General features: G+C 40.3%; 1 protein-coding gene across 7 annotated transcripts in view; it reads right to left on the bottom strand.

The window, feature by feature from the left end:
* BTRC (beta-transducin repeat containing E3 ubiquitin protein ligase) overlaps positions 1–24,955 on the bottom strand; it is a 122,280-nt gene that overhangs the window by 40,033 nt on the left and 57,292 nt on the right. For all 7 annotated transcript variants that reach the window (XM_017803990.1, XM_017803994.1, XM_017803993.1 and 4 more), the window contains one exon: positions 21,239–21,328. In XM_017803990.1, coding sequence (XP_017659479.1) covers positions 21,239–21,328 — 90 coding nt within the window. The remainder of the gene's footprint in view (positions 1–21,238; positions 21,329–24,955) is intronic.

Raw genomic sequence — 24,955 nt, 5'->3', positions numbered from 1 at the left:
TTAGTAAAGGCATGGTCTCCAATTAGAAAAAATACAGCTGTACTAAGTGTTTCCACAGCTTTCCAAAGCTGAATCAAAAGTTGAGTGTGTTAAGAAAAAATTTCACCTGAAGTCTTCTCACACTGAGACACAGGAGCCAGATATCACTCCAAAATCTATAAGACGTGTCAGTAACTCACTCCCTCCCGAAGATAAGCACCCTAGGGAGGGTGTGCTTTATTCAAGTTCCTTTACTCATCACAGCAATTTTGACGTGTAACCACCAGGGGACTTCTGAACGCTGCCTGACTTCAGAAGTTTGTGATTTTAATATTAGCATGTGACAGAGATGAGGAAATACAATAGGATGTGCTAGGCTATCCACAGCTACGTTTTATGGCTCTCACAAGTCCAGTAAGAAAGACTAGAAGTAACCAGACCCGACTAGATGACAGAAGCACCTGACCAAAACTTCCCAACATTGCTCGCCGATGTCCCTCAGTCCCATCTGACAGCTGTCCTTGCCATTTTGGGCCCGAACTCTGTACACAGTCCTGCTGCTGCACCCAAATCCTGACACACAGACCCTCCTCCTGCCATATAGATGGCATCCAAGGCCATTCCTCTTATCCCCTTAAGAGGACGTGGAGAAAAGTGCTGGCAACAACTTCCCTCTCTCCACATCTCTCGCATGTGGTGCAAGAGGATTACAGTCCGGTATTTGACCTGTCCAGCAGCAATGAAAGGACATCTGAAGAGAAAGCAAGACCTCTGCAGTTGCAGATTTGTTAGTGATGCTGGCAGCCTTCAGCTGCGTGCCTCTCAGGCTGACACTGCAGTCCACCTGTTCTCCCCACACCTCCACATAGCTGTGGCTTGGATCCAAATGAGAGACAGGTAAGAAGTTGTGCTGACCAAACTGCAGTAAGATGTCATCAGCAGTTCCCCCCCCCTCCCCCGACATGCCCAAATAGTGAAACTTTTGAGATCTCTGATCACTTTTGTATATTAGAAGCAATATATCTCCCATCCTCTTTTAGGGAAACAGCTTGCAGCCCTTGTTTTTGTGTCTTTGTTACTTCCAAACTGTGTAACTTGATGAGGTCCTTGGTGTTATCTTAGGAGAGAAAGGCAGGCAGCAGCTAGGGCCAAATGTAGCCCTTCTCATGCAAAGCATTACACACTCTAAGTGGTGGCTTAGTTTCTGGGTGTATTCGGAGACCTAAAATTGTAAGGTAGATGTTCTGTATATGTAAAACTCCAGCAAAGCAGGTATCTAGCAGTGGAGCTTAACTGGAACTAATGAATTCAATACTGACCCTACCCTGAGCAGAAGTTTGAACCTCCTGAGGTCTTCTCCAACCTAAGTGTTTCCAAACTCATTGTCAAAGCTCATATATACTTGCCAGGTTTTTGGAAAGAAAAGTCATTCAGATTTTGACTGAAGCCAAGTTATAGTTATCTGATGTTGATGCATTTCATTCATCATAAGTAAAATCTGAAACTATTTTTAAAAGATGCTGAATAGAGAATTTTTATAAGACTTTCCAACTCTAGGGTTCACAAGCCTTTGCTATTGTATCACTCGTTGCAACAACCAAATACCAAGTTCTTCAAGAGTACTGCAGATATAACTGCTCTCTGGCTTGACAATTTGAGAGCATGCAGTATTCAAGGGACCTGTTCAGACATCCAATCTTCACTTCAACTATTCAAAATTTTTCAAAAACTGTCAATATTGTTATGATGCATGTGTTTTTAAGAACTTCATCTGATTCCCTCCACAAATCATTGAATTCCAAACTTATCTTCACTTGTGACCTGAACCAGTCTCAAAACTCAGGTCTCAAACAACGAATTAATTGACTGTGAAGTCTAATCATCTGTAATCTCCTAAATCAAATCTTGAAATACCCCATTACAACCCATCTCATGATTACATGTTTGGGATTACAAATTATGCCCCAGAACAGGGCTGACAGATCTAAATTAACATGGCAGGAGAACAACCTGATTCAGCTCTGTAGTTCACACAATTTTGTAAAATCCAGTGACTTGAAAGAAAACAAAAAATGCACATAATCGGCATTAATTAAGCAACATTTTTATTACCTACAATCAAAGACCTATAAGGAAGGTTTACTTGTCAGAGTTTTCTTTGCTGAGAAATTACAAGTCTTAGTTAATTAACAATCTAATTTTTTGTAGTATAGTTAAGTGTTTTTCACTTTTATTTTCTTCTAAATGAATGTTAGTCTAAACACAAAAGCTATTCTTTAATGTGATAGAAGTGGGGTCAGAATAAACAACATTGAAATATTTTAATCATCGTGTATTTTAACTAAATTCTCAGTTTGTTGTGACTGTTATAAGGGTTTCATTTTGTGCTGAGAAGCAACAGGAGTTTCTCACACTTTAAGGCTATGAGAAGACAGTTAAATCTGAACCTGTGCACACATGTATAGGACAGACCTATCATATTTCACAAATTCAGAGCACCATGAAGGCAAGTTTGCCTGTTGGACATAGGACCCAAACAGCCTGGCTACCTGAGCTGAACAGATAAGGACTACTGGCCTGTCAAGATTCACTATTATAGTAAAATAAGTAACTGCTGCTACTTTGAATACTACTTTCAGGACTGTGAGAGCAACTACTTGGTTGCTCATTTTTAATTTTCCTCAGCAGTAAGGCTCAGCAACGTATACAGTGAGTACTGCTGTCTCCCACCAAGCTGCAGCCTTAACTAAGCCATCGGTTACAAGCAACAAGGGACTGCCTGCCTGCCTTGCTGAAGTTATCTTAGGTATGAGCTTCCACAGGCAGACTAATTCAAATCTATTTTTGTAAATTACAGATTGTGTTAAATATACATGAAGGAAAATATGGAACAGTTGCTTTTACTGCACAACATGAGTTATTTCCTATTCCAGGTTCCCTCTGAGAAAACTATAAATTCTGAAATCTGCCAATTAGTGGCAGTGATTACTGGTGATTCCGTATTCCAGTCAAGCAGTAGTATTGCTGAGTACTGCAAAGGGCAGAACAATGTTCCAGGAGAACTAAGGGACCATGATACCTGACAATAACAAGTTGGAGGATGCAGTGATTTGCCCAAGCTTCCTCTTCTTTTCAGAAAAATGCAGGTTGTGTCACTGCTTTAAATAACAATTAAACCATAAGCTTTGCATCAGTCAGAAGAATTAGATCTTTACATGTATGTAAGACTGTCAGTAGCTGAAGTACAGTTTAGGGCAATAATTTGACAATTTCTGTCTCAGAGAGAGTGATCAGAAAAGTAAACATGAATAAATTCCTCCTAGAAAACAAACTCCTCAACCACAAATGCTCAAACATCTTCATAGTTTTTCTTCCATTTCTTAAATTATGCCACTCCTCAAGGACAATTTAATTTGTCCTAATAAAACAAAGAGGATATGGCAGCTCTCTAAAAATATATGGGGATAAACATCAAAAAGGGAACAAGAACTACTAAAACAAAAGGAATAAACAACTCAAAGAACCAGTGGTATAATCTCTCTATGAATAAACTAGCTTGGAAAATCGGGAGAGGATTTCCAGTCATTAGAATAATTGGGTTCTGGAAACATCTGCTAATGGAAATAGAGTGCAAAAAAGATTGCAGATCAGCCCCTAACTGATTGTAAGATGAAAATCCATAAGCTCACTAAAGGGACAAAATAGTATCTGCAAGACAAGAGACTGGAACCTCTGAGGAACCTGTGAAGTCCCAGAAGGTAGAATCATTAAGATTAGAAAAGCCCTCCAAGATCATCCAGTCCAACTGTTAACCTAACATTGCCAAGTCCACCACTAAACCATGTCCCTAAATGCGACATGTACACACCTTTTAAATACCTCCCAGGTCTGTTACTCAACTTTCCTGGGCAGCCTGTTCCAATGCTCCATAACCCTTTTGGCAAAAGAAATTCTCCTAATAACCAATGTAAACCTTCCCTGGCACAACTTGATGCTACTTCCTCTTGTCCTATCGCTTGTTACTTGGGAGAAGAGGCTGACACCCACCTCGCTACAACCTCCTTTCAGGAAGTTGTAGAGAGCAATAAGGTCTCCCCTTGAACCTCCTCCAGGCTAAACACCCCCACAGCTCCCTCAGATGCTCCTCATATGACTTGTGCTCCAGATCCTTCATCAGCTTTGCTGCCCTCCTCTGGACTCGCTCCAGCACCTCAATGTCCTTCTTGTAGGGAGGGGCTCGAAAATGAACATGGGATGTGAAGTGCAGCCTCACCAGTGCCAGGTACATGGGGACAATCACTGCCCTGGTCCTGTTGGCTTTACTGTTTCTAATACAAGTCAGGATGCCATTGGCCTCCTCGCCCACCTGGGCACACACTGGGTCATGTTCAGCCAGTGTCAACCAGCATCCCCAGGTCCTTTTTTGCTGGGCCACTTTCCAGCCACTTTTCCCCCAGCCTGTGGTGCTGCAGGGGGTTGCTGTGACCCAAGTGCAGGACCTGGCACTTCACTTTATTGAACCTCATACCATTGGCCTCGGCCCATCAATCCCGCCTGTCCCCACCCCTCTGCAGAGCCTTCCAACACTGCAGCAGATCAACACTCCCACCAAGTTAGTGTTGTCTGTGAACTTACTGAGGGTGCACTCCATTCCCTCATCCAGATCATCAATAAAGATACTAAACAGAACTGGTCCCAGTATTGAGCCCTGCGGAACACCACCAGTAACTGGCCACCAGCTGAATTCAATTCCATTCACCAGCCACTCTTTGGGCATAGCCAGTTTCTCCAGGAGCATGCTGTGGGCATTGGTGTCAAAGGCTTTACTAAAGTCTATGCAGACCCACCCACAGCCTTTCCCTCATCACAGAAGATCACGTTGGTCAAGCAAGACTTGCCTTTTATAAACCCATGCTGACTGGGCCTGATCACTTGGTTGTCCTGTATGTGTCACCCATGATGGCACTCGAGACAATCTGCACCATGACCTTCCCTGGCACCAAGGTCAGACTGACAGGCCTGTGGTTCCCTGGATCCTCCTTCCAGCCTTTCTTGTATAACAAACAGGAAAATGTCTCGTTCTGCAAGAGGACATTCAACCCCTTATAGCTCAGAGTATACTTTAGAAGGCACAGATGTAAACTTGTTGATGGTAACTGAGCAAACTGACTTTCAATGAGTAGAGAACATTGATGGGAATGTGGACTTCACTGTTAAATATACAAATGTGGAGCTTCATTCCTCTCTCATGAATGACTGGAAGAGCCATCAATTTTCAGTCTGGTATGTTCCCACTGAGCTTGAGCATCCCTGAGATTTATGAAATGTACAACCTACAGCTTTCCACTATGTGCTAAAGAGCCAAGTTGCACATGACACACAGGAACAGTAGTTATTCTGGTGAGGTTTTATCCATTGGTCTCACCTCAAGGAGACTCACAGGTAACTTCAGACTGCCCTGAGGCCATATTCATTATGTCTGTAGCTGGTTTCACAGGATATGCCTCGTGGTCTCCAATAATAAATGTATTACATGGGAATAGAGAATATCTCTTTTCATACCTTCACTGTCTCCAGGTAAACCCTCACAGTATCTGTAGCAAATCTTTAAGCTCTTCATTCATGTGATGTTTTGATGCTAGAAGAAGATATGATCCAGACGTGAGTAACACAAGTGACCTTAGAGTCCCTGCACTTTTTGCTGGAGGAGTTACCTTCAAGTCATTTACCACTGACTGGGAAGATCAGGCAGCAAGCTGTTTTAATGATGAACTCCATTGTCTCCAGGGACAACTGTCTACTGTTTTCACAATTAGAAGAAAAGTTACATGGCTGATTTCAACATGGTTGCTTGTGTCTTGTGTCTTTAACTGACCAGTCATCTGAGTACAGATTGCAACGGGTATCTGCCATTCTTGGGACTGCAAAGAGGGAAAAGTCAGACAGGTGCCAGCTGGAGCCTGGTATCACTCCAAATCAACTCTTATGACCATCAGGATCAAAACCTGTCCTGCCAGTCAACAGTAATTTAGTTTGAGAGAAAGAAGATGGAGGCAAGTGTCTCACCCCCAGACAATTTGAGTCACTTGAGGTCCCACATAAGATGAAGAGATTTTTAGCTCAGTATGAGAAAACTCTGAAGGAAAATGTGTTTCCACCCAAGGACAGGATTTGAAGCCTGTTGATCTGGTTTTTCATATTAGAAGGGATTCTACATGCCAGCACTTGATTCAAAGAGGTTACTAGGGTGATAAATGCTCAGAAATAAAGGTAATTATGTATTTAAAAGTAAATTGAGGGCAAGACATCAAGTTCTCCAATGAGAACTGTTTTATTCTAATAAACATTATTGTAGGATATGAGACTGCCAACTCAACAGTACTGCTCCCATTTTCCAACTGATAACTTATCTATGCAATGTATAAATTCACATTTCTCTTACCCCACCTTCATGGGAACTACAAGATATATTGTAGGAACTAGTACTTCAATGTATGTATTAATTTCATTAGTACAGCTTAGGTTTTATAATCTCTTTAAAGACAAATTACATTCTGTAACAGTTTATAAGTAACTGTTTAGCATTAAACCCTTAATAGGTGAACTTACAAAATTATTTGTTTTTAAATAAACGTTCTCCTTGTGTTTTAATATTATTAACAAAAGAAGTTTAATGTACTTACATTTTACAGATCAGATACCACGTTTCACTATCCAAGAAACAAAATTACTACATATCACATGTTGACTCATAGTGTGCATATGAGAAGGGGGCAGTTAAATTCAAGTGAAAGCTCTGAATGTTCCAAACTTTAAACTGTTTCACCTATAATAAATACTACTGCATTAAGCAGAGAAGGATTTCTGGGGAAGAGTAATACTGATTATACATCTAGAAAAAACTTAAAAAAACCTTTAGATATATGAGATTTGCTATTACTTTTCAAACACACAAAAATCAAGTTAAATTCAGTCTGCAAATTACAGCCCAGTTTAACAAAGTTTTGTTTAGAAAATAAAAAAAGAGTGAGAGAAACTGTAAAGAAAATGTCACTGGTGTTCTTTCAACAGCTAGTAGATAGTTTGCTAGCCCTCACAGAGAAAAGAAAGAAATGTATACTTGGATTGAGTAAAATATAGATAGTTTACCTAGAGATAAGAACTTTCTAACATGTAATGCAAAGAGGATTGGTTTTGGCTTCACTAACAGTATTCAGGAAGGCTTTTAGTGTGCTGGACAATGCATATATATTCTAGGAAGGGCACAGGTATAGGATTCCACCAAGTCCAGCACTCTGCTTGGGACCATTGGGAACTTCTGTTACTTAAACACAGCCTGGTGTGTGCTTCATTCCTTGAGAGCTTGTTTCTAAAAATGTGTTTACTGGGGGCTCTTTGAAAGCTATAGAGTAGGGTAAAAGAGAGGGAAGGGTTCTGGGAAAATTTCTTTCTATATAGGTTCTAGTTACTTAACTATTTTCTTTATCTAGGCTGGCTTGTCTATACACCATACCCTGCAGCAGCATGTCCTGCAGCAGTTTGTACATGGATTCTGGGTAGCTTCCTCAAAGATGAAAGCTACCACTCTCCAGAGAGGAGTCTTAGCTGGGTAAGAATCTCTTTAGATCACACTCAACATGGCTGTAACGTCCTCAGAGCACACGTAACATTGTCTGAGAACCTGGCTGTGCATCAAAGCCTTTGTGGCGGCCTCAGGTCATCACTAGCAATACAGAAGTAGATATACTGCTCTATGGGGTTCCCTTTCATGTCAGTCCTGAAGTTCAGAAAGTTACATTCATATGAGAAGAATTTCAAAGGGATTTTGATGAAGAGGTGATGGTTATTGAACCTGTGATTAAAACTGGTGGGAGTCCAGAAAGTGAGCATGTACCTACATAAAGCAGATGACTACACTGTCAGTAGAGCTACAGGACAACTTTGACTCCTGGCTCTCTGCAGGTTCCCATCAGAGTGTGGGTAAGACGCCCCTTTTCTCCTGAGATACTATGCAGCTGCCTCACAGGGTGTTGCAGAGTTATGCCCCAGTTCCCTAGGCTGACTGAGCCTCAGGAAGAAGGCACTAAGTAGAAACACTCTACACACAGCTCTCCTGATGCTGAAAGATGGCAGAGAAAAACTTCAAGGAGATAAAAAAAGGTGAAGAAAAACACCTCAGAGGGTGACCTTTCCCCCAGTGTGCTGTTCTCCAGTCTCAAAGCAGCTCTCAAAATGAAGGCCCCAAAACAGGGAGAAAGAACCATGTGTCAGGGTGAAAACAGAAAGGCAGGAAATCTGCACAGAGAAAACGCAGAATATAGGCAATGGAATGGGAAAGATATGTGAAATGTTTTAAATTAAATTAATTGAAATTGGGATAAAAAAAAAAACCTCAACCCATAACCCAGAAATTCTAGCACTGATAAAAACATTGAGTTGCAAAACCCAACCAGGAGCTAGAATGAAATTACTGTATTAGGTTAAAAAAAGAACTAAGATTAGCTCTATGTTCATCTTAACATATATGTAAAGATTTACAATCCCAAGGCTGCCTATTAATTCACAAGTGGCATATTTACACTATTTATGATATTATACCCCATGTTGGGACATCCCATTACAGAGTCACGGTAGTAGCTCCATACTTAAACTGGATTCTGCAACACATTGCATCTTTCCAGTCATTCTCATGCAGTATGATTACTTTTGGGCAAGAATTTACCACCTCGTTTCCACCCACAAGGGAATGTCTTTGGGAGCTGACAAACGGATTTAAGCAGCTGTGAAATGATTTACTGGGTCTTGAGTTTTATTAAAGTAGAACGAAAGGCTTTGAGAGCTTTCAGTGTTTTATACAACACCACGAAGAATGTTTGGCTTAATAAGTGTCCACTTTTTCTTACACTTTTCCTCTTGCCTCCCATAAGGATTGTATTTGACTGCAATTTGACTGCAGCCATTGGCAAGTGCATCTTTCCTAAGATGCATGTCTAATACAGCTTTTTGAAAATGTAGATGGACCTGGGGAGAGAGATGCCACAGCAACAGAGCCCAAGTCAACATTAAGTGTATATAAACAAAAATACTGCTTAAGTACATAACACGCTTCAGCTGACACCATGTTTCCAGATTCCCAAACGTTTAATGAGGAAATGTTAAGCAGCATTATCCTTTTACAGATCAAAGAACTGAGATGAAAAAACAGAATATGACATAGACAAAAGATATCTCAAAATCTAGATTCATAATTCCTAATCTGACATTCGTCCTGCGAGGCCTCGTTGCTTACTATAAATAAACTACTTCCTCCTTAGATTTCAGTTGTTAAAGTAACTTTTGAACTTCTCTGCAAAAAAGGGATGCTTGCCTCAAGAAACACTGGAAGGATTAATTAATGTTTGTGAAGCATTCAAACTGCAGGGGAAACCCCCAGGAGGAAGTCTGTATTTCCATATTCTGACCAGGACTTGAAAGGCATGCAATAAATACAGCCTGGGGCACAGAACAAGGAATACGAATAAAATAAAATATTGAACAGCTGTTTGCTAAGTGAATACTTTTCCTCCCACATACCAACTTTTATTCCCACCTCAGGCTGCAGGGAGTGGAGGGCAATCAGACTGAGGCCAAAACAAAATTTTACTTTGAAGGGTTAAACAGTGGCAAAGTTATAAAAAATTGAAACTGCTTACTGTAGTATTTTTAACTTTCATATTTTGTAGGAATGATGTACCCTCTTTCCCCCTCACTCCTCTTTAAAAATCAGGGGCTTTGGATGAGTTAGATGATATCTACATAGCTTTTTACAGTCTGAAAGAGGTTAGCTTTCTAAATCACAGACCTTTTGTACTATCTAAACCAGTTTGTATTTCTAATATAATTATGAGTGGGGCTTGCAGTTCTGCCTGTAAAGGTTGTCTAATATTTTCCTCTGTAAGAAACAAAGATGGTGAGATCTGCCTAGAACTAAACCCCAAAGGAACCAACCTCATCCACAGCAGCTCTCCTTTCTACCACACCTGTTTACTGCTACCTACCTAAAGTAAGCAATGCAAAGTTGACAGTGGGTGTGAGCTTACAACTCACACAAACAGCCTGTACAGTTTGCTGGATGCAGAGCGCTGATTTTTGCCTTCTCTTGCAAACTGACAAGATTTCACTTGCTTTTCAGTATCAGAAAGTGGAATACCTAAAAGTGAAGGAGTCTGTGTACCAATCAGAAAACTGGAAGAAAGGACACTGTGCACAGTGACAGAGCTTCACTCTTCTACCATTACAACTTCTTTGGGAATTATGGGGAAGGAGAAGAGAATTGCCTGAAAAAACACAATGCAGAGAGCAAAGAAGAACAGGAACCATGGTAATCGGAAGTAGCTGGGTTCCCAATGCAAACATTAATATTATTTCATAATACTTCTTATTTTTGTTCCCAGAAATTGCTCCCTAATATCACTTTTTTCCCCCACATTATTTTTCCCCTTTACAAAAATAAAGATTTTCCTAAGACTGGTATTCAGATCTGGCAGTCATTAATTCCAGTGTCTGTTTTTAGAATGTACTTGAGAAGACTGTGATTTTCTCAAATCATTAGGAAAAAAAAAAATCAAGTCAACCTTAGCAATTACAGCAGCCAAATCTTTTAAATTATAATTCCCTGTTGGTAAGTGAATAAATTGAAAAATACCGGGGCAAAAAAACCCCATCCACAGAAAAATAACACAAAAAGGAGCATTAGGAAATCAATGCAGTATTTGATCTCTCCTCTTTTTTTGCTGCTGAAAGCCACATGGCACACATAGTATTTTTAACTGAGGAGTCTTGTTACAAATATATGCCGAGGAATCTTATTTCAAACATATACTAAATAAGGAGAGGAGTATTAAAAAAGGCAGTCCCTTACTCTAATTTTATCCATCTCCCTCCTCTTCTTTCCTTGATGCAGTGAAACTTTAACACCAAACCCTGTCTCTCTCTCTTATTTTTGTAAACAGTGATCAACATTTTCCTAAATGACCCTCAAAACGACCTACTTTGAAACTACTCATTAGTAACAGCCACGTTTGCAATATTAACCTGGATGTGGCTGTTTATTAAGATCTTTTAAGGGGTTTAGAATGAAGACACACTGCCGGTGTACAGGGAGCACAGAAGGGGTAATTTAAAACCCATGTTTTTCCTCCCCCTCACCGAAAACATGCCCAGTATTGTGCAGCTGTGCTGCCAGCTTCATCACTCCCTCCATCTCCACTCTTGCTAATTAAAAGGTTGATCACAGAACAATGCTCTTCTCATTAATTTCGGCTTTCTGATTGGGCAGGATTCCCGCTTGCTCCGCCTGATCTTTTCCACACTGCTGAAGTTAATGTGACAGGAGCCCGAAGATGGATTACCCGCTGCCATATTGCCCATCACCTCCAATCAGCAGCTATCGGGGTAAACTGATTGTTCTAATTTGCTCTCATTATTTTTACAATATCAGGAGAAAATAACGCACACAGCTCACTGTCAAAGCCGTGAAAATCAGCCATTAGTTAAACCCAGACACTGAGTGGCTTTATTAGAAGCACTGCAGTTTATTGATTCAGCTTCGGTAAACTAAGATAATACCTGTCCTCTTTAAATACGCTTCTTTAGGTGTATTTATGTTGCAAGAAAATATGTATTAGGATACTTTTGGAAACGCTCACTGTCTCAGCCTGTTATCTTGAGACGCTGGCAGACAACAAAGATTAAGAACAATGGAAGCTTGACTTCCACAGAATGAAGGGCAAAATATGCAGCATTATCCTCACGGCAGCTTGCCTGCATGTCTCAGCTACTGTTTTACAGTTTAAATAAAAATCATCTCAGGACTAGTATGACAGGTGAATATGTAAACACACTACAAAATCGCACAAAATACGGTACCACCAAAAAGACAAACATGGTGCAGGTGTAATTGTATGAGCTGTATGTACAAGGCTGAGAGTTCAGGTTTGGGGTTTTGTTTTTTATTTGGTTTTATTTGCTAAGCCGAAGAACCGGCACAGCACAGCATCAAAACACAGGGACTGAGAGCAGGAGCTCCAAATGACAAGGGTAACTGTTTTGTATGGGTGGGAACTATTTTTCTCCCCACATAGAGGCATTATGCTGCCACAACTTGAGAAACGAGAGCAGAAATGTCAATCCACACTGAAGTCTCACAAGACCCCAGAGCTAAGAAATGAATAAAGTATTGTTTCTGGTATGAAGTCAGGCATTTTTACACTGCAGCAGTGTTAAGAACTACATTGAAAATCCTGGAACTCTGACTGTCCCTATGCTGTATATAAAGGGACCTACTTTATTCTGCCTGCTGCCTATCTGCATCTTAGCAAAGGGAAATGCTAAATAGAGGGATTAACAGAAATATGATACCTTAAATCTTGCTAAACATAAACCTTAAACTGGTGTCTACAATGCTGTAACTCGCAATGTGCTCTAAGAGTGACAGCCAGAGTGCAGCAGACTGATTTTACTTTTAAATAATATCTAAATTAGATTAGTTCTTTGTGTAGATCTGCATGAACCAGAGGGGACATTCATCATTGTGCCAAAAAAGTTAAATTCACTGGGGTACGCTCAAAGTGAGTGGTTCTAGACCTACGTTTTCTCTCTCACACACATCTTCAGGATGCTGTGCCAATACGCATGAAGCCAGCTAGGAGCTGCAAGAAAGACAAGAGAGTAACTGTATACCAGAAAAGGTCTAATTTTTCCCTTTGTAGATTATGAATTGCTTGGGACAGGACATGTGGCTTCTCTGCCTAGTAAGCACAGAGCATCCCTTTCAATACTTGAGCTTCTTTTTTAATATTTAAACGGCTTAAATGTAAGGAAGGATATTCCCCTCCCTCCCCCTCCAAACCAGATGTAATTCTAGTTCCCCCTCCTCCTCCTGCTGTAATTTAAAATGCTACAATTTTCATTACTGCTTTTTAATATTTTTAAATCTTCGTCAGCTAGCGCCTTGCGTTTGGGGGTTGATTTTTACTCCCTCCTAGAAAAGCCACCTCATAGCTTTGTTTGGTATCTCTTTTGACCCTTGCTAATGGTTTTTCTCTTGGAGGGGCATGCCACGCTTTTCCTCTTAAAATTCCTGCACTGAAAGACTGCACCACACCACACTCCACAAAACGTGCTGATGGCACAAATTACAAGCCCCCAGCCGAACACTCCAGCCCCCACCATTCGGGCAGATTTATGTGGGCTCTTGCCGACGTTATTACAAGTCAGAGTTTATTGGGAAATTGTTACATTATGCGGAGTGTCTAACAAATTGCTTATGCTGCTATAATTGGATTACAACAGCCGCTTGCTCCCACCGGTAAGATTAGGCAAGTAGGACTCCTGCCGATCTCTGAGCGTTAGCAGTAATTTTATTTGCCTTGCCTCTCTCTTTCCTAACAACATGCCTCTTTCCCTGCCAGCTGTCTGCTGAAAAGGCACAGGCTTGTTCCTTGGCCCTAACAATGCAATTACAGCCCTGCAGATCGCACTGTTTGTGCATTAAGTACAGAGCCAAAACGAGGCGAATTGATCGTTTGACTTTTGGAGGAGCCATGTGATCTCTGCGTGCGGGTGATCCGGCATGCATCAGTGGGCAGTGCTGCAGCGCACGCCTCACCATGAACTCGCTCCACACTACTTCCCCTCCCCTGTCCACTCCCAACAGCAAAGACGCTGGAGCCCACCCCACGTTAGCCCCCATCAGCCTACAAAAGCAGCCTCATTTTTAGGCGCTCATTTGCTAGGCTGAGCTCAGAACTCGCTCTGCCTTCAGAAATGCGACACTCAGCCACACCAATGGCTTCCCTGCAGTGGGGTACACTAGGAAATTATTATTCCAGCGTTTTGTACCACAAGCTTTAGCATAAGAACTTGACATTTTTCAAACAACTTTTTCTGTTCTTGTATTTGAAAAACACTGAAGACAGATCTAGTTAATGTCATGTATTCTGTACCATCTGAGAATGCCATCACTGCAGGTGACTATTTAAGAAGCAATGCTTCTTTTCATGTTTGCCCCCATTTACCACTAAAGACACTGATGACTTGGATTCCAAACAGTTTCACATTTCTAGCATAAAGGATCCCAAAGTACTTCGGATATGCAAGTCGAGTTTGGTTCAGAACACTCATCATGGTGAACACTCCTTATAACCTTAATGTGACAGATCTTGAATGAAGACCTCAAGGCTGTAATTCTTTAAACAGCAAACACATGGGCTGGAACTACAGCATGTGACACCACACATAATGGTTGTGGGGGAGTTTTGATTAAGGACGCAAGTCAAGTTCTAGACACTGAGAGGATTCCACGATGATTCAATTTAGAAGGGAGCTCAAGAGTTCTCCAGCCCTGCCTCCTCCTGCTCAAAGCAGGGTGCATGATGAGGTCAGATCACGTAGTTCAGGGCTTCATTCAGCCTCGTCTTGAAAACCTCAAAGGATGGAGGCTACAGAGCGTCCACAAGCAACCTGCTCCAGTTGACTGTCACCACCACGAAAAAGCTCTTCCTTATAACCAGTCAAACCTGAGATGGAGTTTCTAACATTTGTGTGGGAGACCTTCCAGTATGTACGGAATTCAATTTCACAGGTAATGCAATTTGCTTGATTGAGATTCCAAACTAAGGGCTCCAAAAAGTAGAAACATCTCTATCGAGTTCACCAAACTTTGAAAATTATTCTTTATATCAAGATTTTGCATACCACCTGCCTGACCATCCTTATTGCAGAGCTTTGAGAACTGATCTCCAGAATACACTTAGAGACCCTCAGCTATAAAGCAATGTATGAGTTAGCTTTTATAGTAATATTTCTTCAAAGCCTCTGTTGCATTTAAAAAACCCTCAAGTGTAATTCTTTTTTAATTTGTGGTTTCATTGACATGCAAAGTCATTTTGGGTGGTAAGAGAAGCAGAAATGACAAGCACTCCAAAATGTTTGCATAACTGAAGAGTAAAGAAGCCTGTTTACATGTAGTTTAACACTCAAAAGAAACTCTGAACAGCTGAAATGCCTTATAAATAGCTCAGACCCAGAGGAAGTGCAAACGTCTGCATTGTGAATTGTAGATCTTAATTACAGACAATGGCTGGTATAGCAAGTAGCACGAAAAAAAAAGTGAAACAGTTGCACTGTTCATGGTTGGCAATAATTCTTCAGGAAAATATTTACTATCAATCAGTTATGAGAAAAGGGACTCTGCGCTCATAAAACAGCACGTTGCTTCTCATACCAGGACCATTTTGCTTCAGCATAATCTGAATTTAAACAGCTTGTTTCCTGCGGATATAATTTTGGAAATAAATAAAACAAGTCTATCAAAATCTGGAGAATGTCTGTGGTGGGGTAGAGTGGGGGGAGCAGGAATATCACATTTCTTTCTCGGTCATTTGCAAAGAGGTTATTAGACCAAGAGGAAGATAAAGCATAAAGATTGTCTTGACCTTAAAAAAAAAAAAAAGGAAACAATTAAGATAAAAGTAGACATACAAGGTTTTGGATAAACCTTCCATTAAACACTCAGAATTCAGTTTCAAAGTACCTTTTGCACATCAAGTAATCCCAGCAATGTCCCTGCAATGCATGCCATCCACACAACCCTCTCATTACAGAAAGAATACCCACAACAGAAGGGTAAAATGATATGCTTACAACCTCTATTAGCCAGTGGCTAAGGCAGCATTTATCCAGTTTGCAACAGCCTCAGAAACTGCTGTCCCTCCCAGAGAAAGGTATATCCAAGACACAAAAGGGGACACTCTTACTGAGGGGTTTGGAACTGGAAGTATGTCTACTGACAGCCCCTCTGCATCACAACACAGAAGCTTAATACTAAAAATTAAGCTATGAAGGAACATAATTTCTCATTAAAACAGTGGAACAAGTATCAGGAAACTGAATGTTGCTAGTCAAAGAATATTTGTTCATGATTGAATTGCTCTAATTTCAGTCCCAAGTACTGGAAAGGGTTCAAAAGCACTATAAAACTATGCATTCTCTGAAGATATACTGACTCAGTGGTATATCAGAGCAGAACTCTGAGTTGGTTGTGCTATTCACGCAAAGTAAATGCAGGGACACTCTCTGGAAAAAAGAGCCATCAATCTGTGACATAAAGGGACTTGAGAGTACAAGAGGGACACTCTTCAGATCAATTTGTCCTACTGCCAACTGGAACATCCAGCCTGGAACCCTAAATGCTTCTTTATTAAAGAGTACTTGTGGTTTCTCCTTTGAATTTATATAAAAATTCTTGGCTCAATGTTATTATTGTGCTGACTACGTTTGTTCTAAAAATTTGGAAGTAGCAATGCAGAAAGAACTGACAAAGGAAGGAAGATTTCAATTACCAGCTACTTTCACCACTCCTTGCTTTAGCTGAATCATCCTTGAGTGTAAAACGTGTAGCAATAGCTAAATAATAAGATGCATCTTTGAAAGGAAATTTCACATGGCATACTGTAAGTGCCAAGGCCTGTTCTGTGTTTCCAGAATTGAGCAGAACAGAGCTCTCTCCCCCTGTACATTACACGCAGCTTGCCGAGCAAGCAGAACATCTCTACGTACTTAAGCAGGACTTTTCATCCAAGCGTCAAAAAAGTATCATACAGTTACATTTCACAACATTTCTCCAAGAAGAGTATTATTAGTTCCCTTTTTGAAGAGAAGCAAGAAAAGCCATCATGGCCACAGAGAATAAAATCACAGTGTTGAAGATAAAGGATATACATAAACCCCTTCTAGACTACCAGTTCAATACATTAACCACTGCACATTCATCATTACAATGAGCAGTAATCAAAGATTCCCTAGAAGACTCAAGATGCTTAAAAGAGCCTGAGAAGTCCCTTGGTTTGCCAGGACCTTAAAAAGCAGGACTAGTTATCACACGTGAGTAGCAAGGAGTGGCCTGAAACAGAAGTCTAATTTTTCAAGGGTGGTGTGGATGATTACATTTTTCTTCCTCCAATTTCCCTTAGATAAAAATAGAGGCAGAAAACCTCTCCCAGCTGCTGCTGAGTTCAGAACTAAGTAGAAACCTGGGGATGCTGTATGCCATTTCAAAGGTGTCTCAGTGCTGTCTGTAGCAGGTATTCCACAGGGTGCCTATCTCTGGCACAAGCAGGAAAGAATTCAATGTCCAAAATAAAAACTGAGAACACTCCCTTGTATAGCAGATACAGACAAACTGGAACTGACTGTAGGAGCTAATAAACAGAAAAGACCTATCTAACAAATGCAGGAAATGGGTATTGACTGTGGAGCTCTGATATGAGTTGTACACCAGTCTCTTGCTGAGAAATAAAAGAGCCCTTTGAATCAATAAGGTATTTCCACGATCCAGGGAAATGCAAAATCTAACAGACTCCAAGCAAAGAGCAAAACTCAAACCTAACACAGCCCACATTATGAAAGAGTGGGCTTTATGAAAGACCTCTGTTTGAAAACAGGACTACATATAACCCATCCATGCAAAGACTCAGCCAAGGAGACTGGAAACACACTAGAGCATCCCTCACCACATATCAAATATAAAGTGTGAAGGTCACCAGAGAAAGTAAGTGGCCCTGGGTACAGAACAGAATTGAAACTTGTTTGCACACCCAGGAGCATCACAAGAATCCTAGTGACATACCAGATGCCAAGGGACTTTTAACTGTGTCCCTCTCTAATTGAGGATGAAGCACACACCAACACCATTATCTGGCCTGAAGATACTGGCTTACAAAATATGGAACAAACAATAGGAACAGATGCTCATTTGGCTGGATTTCAATAAGCCTCATTAAAATCAAACACCCTGTCCTTGGAGCTCAGGTTCATGCTACATTTCTACCTTATTTAAGCACCTAGCACCAATTCCTGAGAAAGCTGTCCACTTGCACACAAGTAGTATCATAAAAAGAAATCCTCTCACAGATATTTTTTGGTTTCTAAAGAGATAAACAGGAGGAGTTTCGATACATATCTTTGTGTGTGTACACACACATATAAAAACAAAAATAGAGACTGCATTTCCTTTTCAATGACATTATACTGGATATACATCAGACTTGTTGATCACTCACAAGCAATGGGCAAAAAGATGCTAAAAGAGTAACAGAGAAACTCCTACAGATGGGAGAGAAACGATGTTAGCTGATGACACATGTGGCATCTGTGCATCACAATACATGATTTTTAATTTAAGATCCCACCTCTTCAATTAAAACATGTGCACACTTCAAACAATTTCCACTGCTCCTTTCTGGCTTCTACCCAAGCATCCCCAAGTCCTACCAGTGGAGTTTCAGAGGACAAATACCAGAAAAGCAAGGCTATGAATGAGATACAAAGATTCATGAGAACATGATATTCTAGTTTTATTTTTAAATGTCTGAATAAAACTAAATAATTCATAGGTTTGCAAAAGTGACTGAGCACATGGCTGCAAAGGCAGCATGACATCGCATACAAAACCAAACAAAGTTTCCTAACAAACACAAACTTCCTCGAGCTGTCAAAAAGACTGTGGCCCTATGCTACTTTCCATATCTGAATATGCATATCTATTTATTGCAAACTTTCCCCCCCCCTCCATTTTAGGAAGAATGCCACCTGTTAGGTTGGTAATTTATATCTGGATATCCTGTACAGAAACTCTCATTCACAAGAGAGTTTAATGGACAGACAGTGCTTCAGTCTGAGAAAAGGTACCTCAATGTTGATGTGTGTGGCCTCAAGGGAAACCACATTTCATTCTTTGAACAAACTTTTACAAACATCAAATACACAATGAATAGGTGCCATTTATACAGTGTTAACAGAGCACAGTTTTCTTTTCTGAAAGAAGATGCAGAATCAGAAATTTTGTTTTTAGAAAAACCATCATCATCAGACTGACTGACACATCTGACAAGCATGTGATAATGCACATTATGGCTCCCAGTAATGGGCTGATACTGCACTGCAGAATCAGAAAAGGTAAATTACAACTTCCAAAGTAATCCTTTTTGTGTTTCACTGCAAGTTTAAAAAGAAAATTGAAACCCTCAAAATACATTCGGAGAAGTGCTGCAGATAATGAAACCTGCGGTTATACTTTCCAGTATTCACCTTCCTGACAAAACATTTTAAAGTCCAAGGCTGTAAAACACATCAATCATGGAGGATAAAACTCGTCACGTGCACGCAGCCTAGGAGAAGGCCTCTGAACTCTTTAAATCCCACTTAAGCCCTTCACCTAGGGAACATTTAACAGTTGTGCCATTTGCCTATGCCATCACTGAGCCATCTGCATTTAGATAGCTGGATTTATAAATGTTTCAATACTTCTGGAATTTGAAAGGCAAGCTTTCTTAGAACCTATTTCATTTGGTTTGTAGCTAAGAAGGCAAAGGAAAAGAGTACAACAGTCAGGCAAGCTAGTACTAGAGGAATTGTATCCCCAGAAAAGTCTTTATGTTTTTTCATATATATATACATATATATGTGTGTGTGTGTGTGTGTGTATACAAATGTGTATATATACGCATGTATATGTATATATATATGTTTTTTGATATATGTGTGATGGCAGATTGCCCTAGAGCATACATAGACATATACTGTCCAACAGCATATAGAGACAAGATACTTAAAAACATACACTTTTTCATCTCCAGGGTGACGCTTCACATTCATTCTCAATAGCATGAAACAAGTCTTGCTGCTCTTGCCTTCAGTCCTACCCACACCTCTCACCCACCAAAAACATAACTTTAGGAGAGTTTACAATTTAGGGCATTAAGATGTTAAAGTATGTAATTTCATTTAAAAGAGGCACCACTTAAACTGGCTGTACTTGTACCTCCTTGCTCTTTAGTGAAGCTATTAGGTCAAACAAGACACTATAGAGCAGATGGGGTTGAATGGACTTACTCCAGTTAGCCTGCTGTGAGCTGCTTTTTGGCATCAGAATGATGCTGCATGATGAGACAACTCAGCCAGAGCTGCTCTGCTGAGAGAGTTTCACCTACTCTGTATCATAAAGCACCTTAGGAAGAAGTGTGCAATACCAGTCATCTCAAGAATGGAAGTGCTGGTATTAAATATCAGCTCTTTGTACCAAGACTGGTAGCTGCCCTCAGAAGTGCTTCTGCAGTGGGAGGCAACTGGCAGGCAAGCACAGTTTATGAGTGCTAAGCCACCTGCAAGCACCATGACAAACTTTTATGATAGCCAATTCCCTGACAAGAATCTAAAGTAATGGGACATCCAAATTTCACCAGCAAAATCCCAGAGAAGATTTAGCTGGAAAATTATCTTAAAGGTCAATACAAAAGTGGCCCCTGAAGGGACAAGGCACCTTTAACAACCATTCCAAGTATGAAAAAAATGGACTTCAAGAAGATCAAGGAATAAAATAACCAAAAGAGAAAACAGGCTTTTGAGTGGTCAGGTTTGTGGTGACAGAGGAGCAATAAAATGCCAGCTGGTTTTAGTAACAGATGGCTGCATGCACTGATCTGTCCTGCATGCCCATTCTAAACTTCCTTTCAGTGGAAATACAAAGCTTCCACAAGGCTAAATGCATCCTTTGCACAGTCTTTCTAGACATATTGCATCATGGTTCAAATGTTCTCCATTCACAAACAGCCCTAGATGTACATTGTTTTACTCTAGTTATGCTGAATTTTAAGAAAAGAGGGTGGGTAATGGCACCTCACTTTTTTCAACCACATCTACCCCAATTCTCAAGAAATTATTTTTCTGTGATAGGCTAATAAATCCATTTTCTTACCATTATGACTGTAGTATCTCCCTCCTCCCTTTTCTTTAAATACAGCATTCACTGCATTTTAATTGAAAGGTCTTTCTTTTTGCACCTTCCTTCTGGCAGCTAAGAAAGGAACCATGATACAAAGAGCTCACATGGAGTATTTTTAGTATCTGGACATTTATCATTTGAAGTTGCCACAGCTAATTACATGGCAGGCATAGGTCATCCCACTGGAAAAGCCTATTACTTGTATAGCAGAATGAACCCTTCAATCCTAGATAGCTGAGGACTCAAGTAGTCCTTTCCAGCAGAGAAAACCAGCAAGTCTGAAATCTCTACACTGAAGAACAGAAAAACCTACCTAAAATACTTACTTTCTGTTTAAATATTTTTTCCTAACTGTAATTTTTAACAAGAACTTTTCTCTGACTACCAATGAACAATTTGCTGAAAACCTCTCAAAACCAAAGCCGTTCTCTTACTTACTTTGGCCACACAATTTTCAGTCTTCATAGCAGTGCTTCCTAGACACACTGTTTCCTGGTTTAAGCACAGTCTGGCACAGCTGTTGTAGGTCTGCAGAAAGATTAAAATGGTTATGAATAGAAGAACACGATTTTCTTTCAGGCACCACATTTTTGGCACAGGAACCCACAACTCTACTACATTTCCTTTTTCCTAAGGTGTAAATGTTTCAAATTAAAATAAACTAGTTTACAGCAAAAGCCTATGTTCAGGGCATGCATGTCCTCTGAGCTATGTACAATTTTATAGTTCTGATATACAAAGAAAAAGATTTTTCTCCTCTGTTCCTTTGAAAAAGGAAAAAGTATCTGATCTCATTTGTTCATTCTTTCACAAAATGCTGCATAACTGAAAAACTAAAGCAAGCTGATTCCTACACATTAGTTAGCACAGCGTATGTCAAATGCTAATAAACATCTCCTGACTTTATCAGGTAAAATACATGGAGACAGTATGAAGGTTATAATCAGAAGGGAGCAAACACAGACCACATCTCACTTGTATTTAATCTTCCCAATTTTGGAAAGCTTTTTCCATTTTTAAAGTACAATGTCTTTTTTCTTTAACACTGTCCTGCCCAGGGGGCCCTCAGTTCTAGCTGCAGACTTCAGAGTCTTTGCACAACACTTTATTCATAGCCTCTCCCATTTCAAAGGGAAGTGTATGAACAATACTTATGAAGTAGGTTTAAAATTATATTTTGGTTGATTTGGCCATTTAAACCAATATGCCTGAAGAACTCAGGAATTTCTAATGGAGGTTCTCTCTTCCCCCTCCCTTCAACACCTTTTTAATTACTACTCGATTAAGTTCACATTTTTTAGTAGGAGGAGGAATACAGTAACACCTAAGAGCTTCAGTATGGGATTAACCCTCCAGCATGTGCCATCACTTAAAGAAAAATGCTCCCATGCAAAAGTGGCAGCTCAAAAGCAAGCACAAACTTGCTTTGTTGCAAGAGTAGTAAGTGGACCACAGAGATGATATTGCTACCTCAAAGAGTTGTGTGGGGAAAACCCAAGAAACATGCTGAAAAAAATGAAATTAAACTTGTTACAACGACATTTCCAAGAGCACTAAGTAAAACATACTAACACTCATTATATTTTTAAGATTGCCTTAAGGGGAAGACGCACAAAGACTTGTAGTGAACTGCCTGTCAGTTCTCTCCCTGTAATAGTCACTAGCAATCTCTCAAGATCTTTCTTTCAGGGCTCGCTACAGATTTCTATTTGTTTGATTTAAAACTAATTCAACACCAAATCTGCTACAGGTTACAAAACCTGCGGACAACACTGCCCTGTTAAGGACTCCTAAACCTCTCTTTTCTCCAAAGCTACATCACCAGAGCCAGATTGCCTCAGCACCAAGCACGAACAAACGACCTCATCCTTTTGCCCCTCTGCCAGAGGCCTGACTCTGTGGAAGATGCAGACAGCAGCAACAGAAAAAATGGCAGAAGAACACATGGCAAAAGATCTCAAATGCAAGAACGCAAAGAGATTAAAAGGGGGTTATGCTGAGTGATAGGAGATATGTCCACAAAGCCAGTGTTCCCAGCAGTGCCCAGCCTAGGGGGATGGTAAGCACCAACTGATGGGAACTGAGTGTTCACAATCAAGTTTATAACATTCACCTAAGTTCTTATGATCCTCATGAAACACTCCTTACTGCCCACCATGGGAACTCTGTGTACTGGCTGTGGTGGATCTGTACTGGTCCAACACAGCACAGACACTCTTGGGGAAATTCAGGAAATCACAGTCCTTTCCACCTTACCTATTTACAGAGCCCCTTTAAAGTTCACCATGAAATAGAAACAAAAAGGAACCCAGAAGCCCTATCTTCTCCATTCCTTTAGAAGTTCATATTTTACTTCTTGGTGAGCTCTCTAACTGGTGACAGAGAGGAATGCAGAATATCCTGGCTCATGAGATCTCTTTACATGTCACAACATTGATATCTGCTGTGACTAGCAGCAAGTGAGCCATTTCTGTCTCTGGATCCAGAAAGAGAAACTGAAAAATTCAAACACATGAATTCTTTCAAGGCGCCGTGCAGATGAACAGAGTGCATCTTTCAGCAGGGGAGGTTCAGATTCAAACCGGATTAGGCTACAAGCAAACAGAAGTCTGACAGACTCAACTTAGCCTCTTACAAATATTTGCCAACATCATAAAACCATTGCTCTGGAATGCACAGAACTTTCTCCTCAGAAGAAAGACCAGAAAGGCATAAACTATTATAAATTGGGGCTTAGATGTAGCAGCCCAGCTGATAAATAAAAAGTTGACACCATCTGCTTTGCATTGACATTCAGACAATACCATGCAAACTTCATTTTACAGGCATGGTACTAGTTAAATTCAACGAGATTGTGAAGAGGAAAAACCATGAAGAGTTGATAAGATTCTTTGCTCGGTATTTGTATTTGTGTAATTTAACCCATTTATCATGAGTCTGTGATTTTTTTCATTTGCAGTTTAACCCCTAAAATTCCAGTCACAGTATTTATGCACAACACATCTGCTACATACTGTAAATTTTATGAGGAGCCCTGACTTGAATAAAGTTACTACTAACTCCAGTTTGCAGATCAAAAGCTCAGCCACAAAAGCATTTACTGAAAGCAACAAGGAAGCCTGTAGCTCCGTGAACTGAACCATGAACTCAGATCTTGTCAGTCTTTTTCCTCTCAAGACAGGTATGCACAAACCTTGGTAGCAGGCCAGATTCTTAAAAGCTGGTCTTACGACAGGCTTTCTCTCACACTTACAAATGGGAAAGAGTAGACAATCCAAATGCACATCGTGAAATACTAAAATGCTAAATTTAAAGACGCTAGCACTTTCTGAGAATGAAGGAAGCTCACTATGCACTATTCAAAAGTTATGTGCATGTCAGAATGCAGACACAAATAATTATTCCAGTGTATTGCTTATTTTTTATTACTTTCATCCACACATTACATCTCAGTGAGAAACAACTGAACTTCCAGTGTAACTTCTTCATTAAATCCCACACCACCAGGACTAGTGATATTTGATGGAATTAGTATAGTACAAATTTAAAGCAGATAAAATTAAACATTTCTTCACACAGGAGGCTTGCTGCTCCAGGACATCGTGCAGAGAAACATCATCAGCAGGTGGAAAAAGGGACTAAACAAACTCATGGACAGCAGGACCACAGAGTACTCAGCACAGATATCAGTCATCCCAAGAGCAACAGTGCTAGATGCTGCAGGAGCAGGAGGGCAGTAGAATACCAAAAGAGACCAGACTTGTTTGTTCTCCTTCAACAGCATCTTCCACTGACAGTGCTGGAGTTGGCAGTGGATGAGTCTGACTGACCCGGGCATTCCCATGCTACCGATATCCCTCTGCCCTTGACAAGATGCCAATGATACTTCAGTTCCTCCTTACCAACCTTTTCAGCCACAGAAGGAGAGAAGAATGTGCTTTTCCTATGAAAACCAACTTTTACACAGTAATTTTATTACATAAGGATCTATGCATGGGCCAAATAATCATTAAGTCCTCCAGCAGCTCTTAGCTTCTCAATAGAAGTTATGGGGGAAAAGAGAACATTAAAGGGAGTATTTATCATGGATTCAACACATAAGGATGTGTTGAAGGAGAATAAAACATAAAGTGATCTACAGTTCAACATAAATTA

The sequence above is a fragment of the Lepidothrix coronata genome, unplaced genomic scaffold (assembly GCF_001604755.1).
Source record: "Lepidothrix coronata isolate B3197 unplaced genomic scaffold, Lepidothrix_coronata-1.0 Scaffold8, whole genome shotgun sequence".
Taxonomy (NCBI): domain Eukaryota; kingdom Metazoa; phylum Chordata; class Aves; order Passeriformes; family Pipridae; genus Lepidothrix; species Lepidothrix coronata.
The sequence above is the reverse complement of the archived record's forward strand: the minus strand, read 5'-3'. Positions and strand labels throughout refer to the sequence as shown.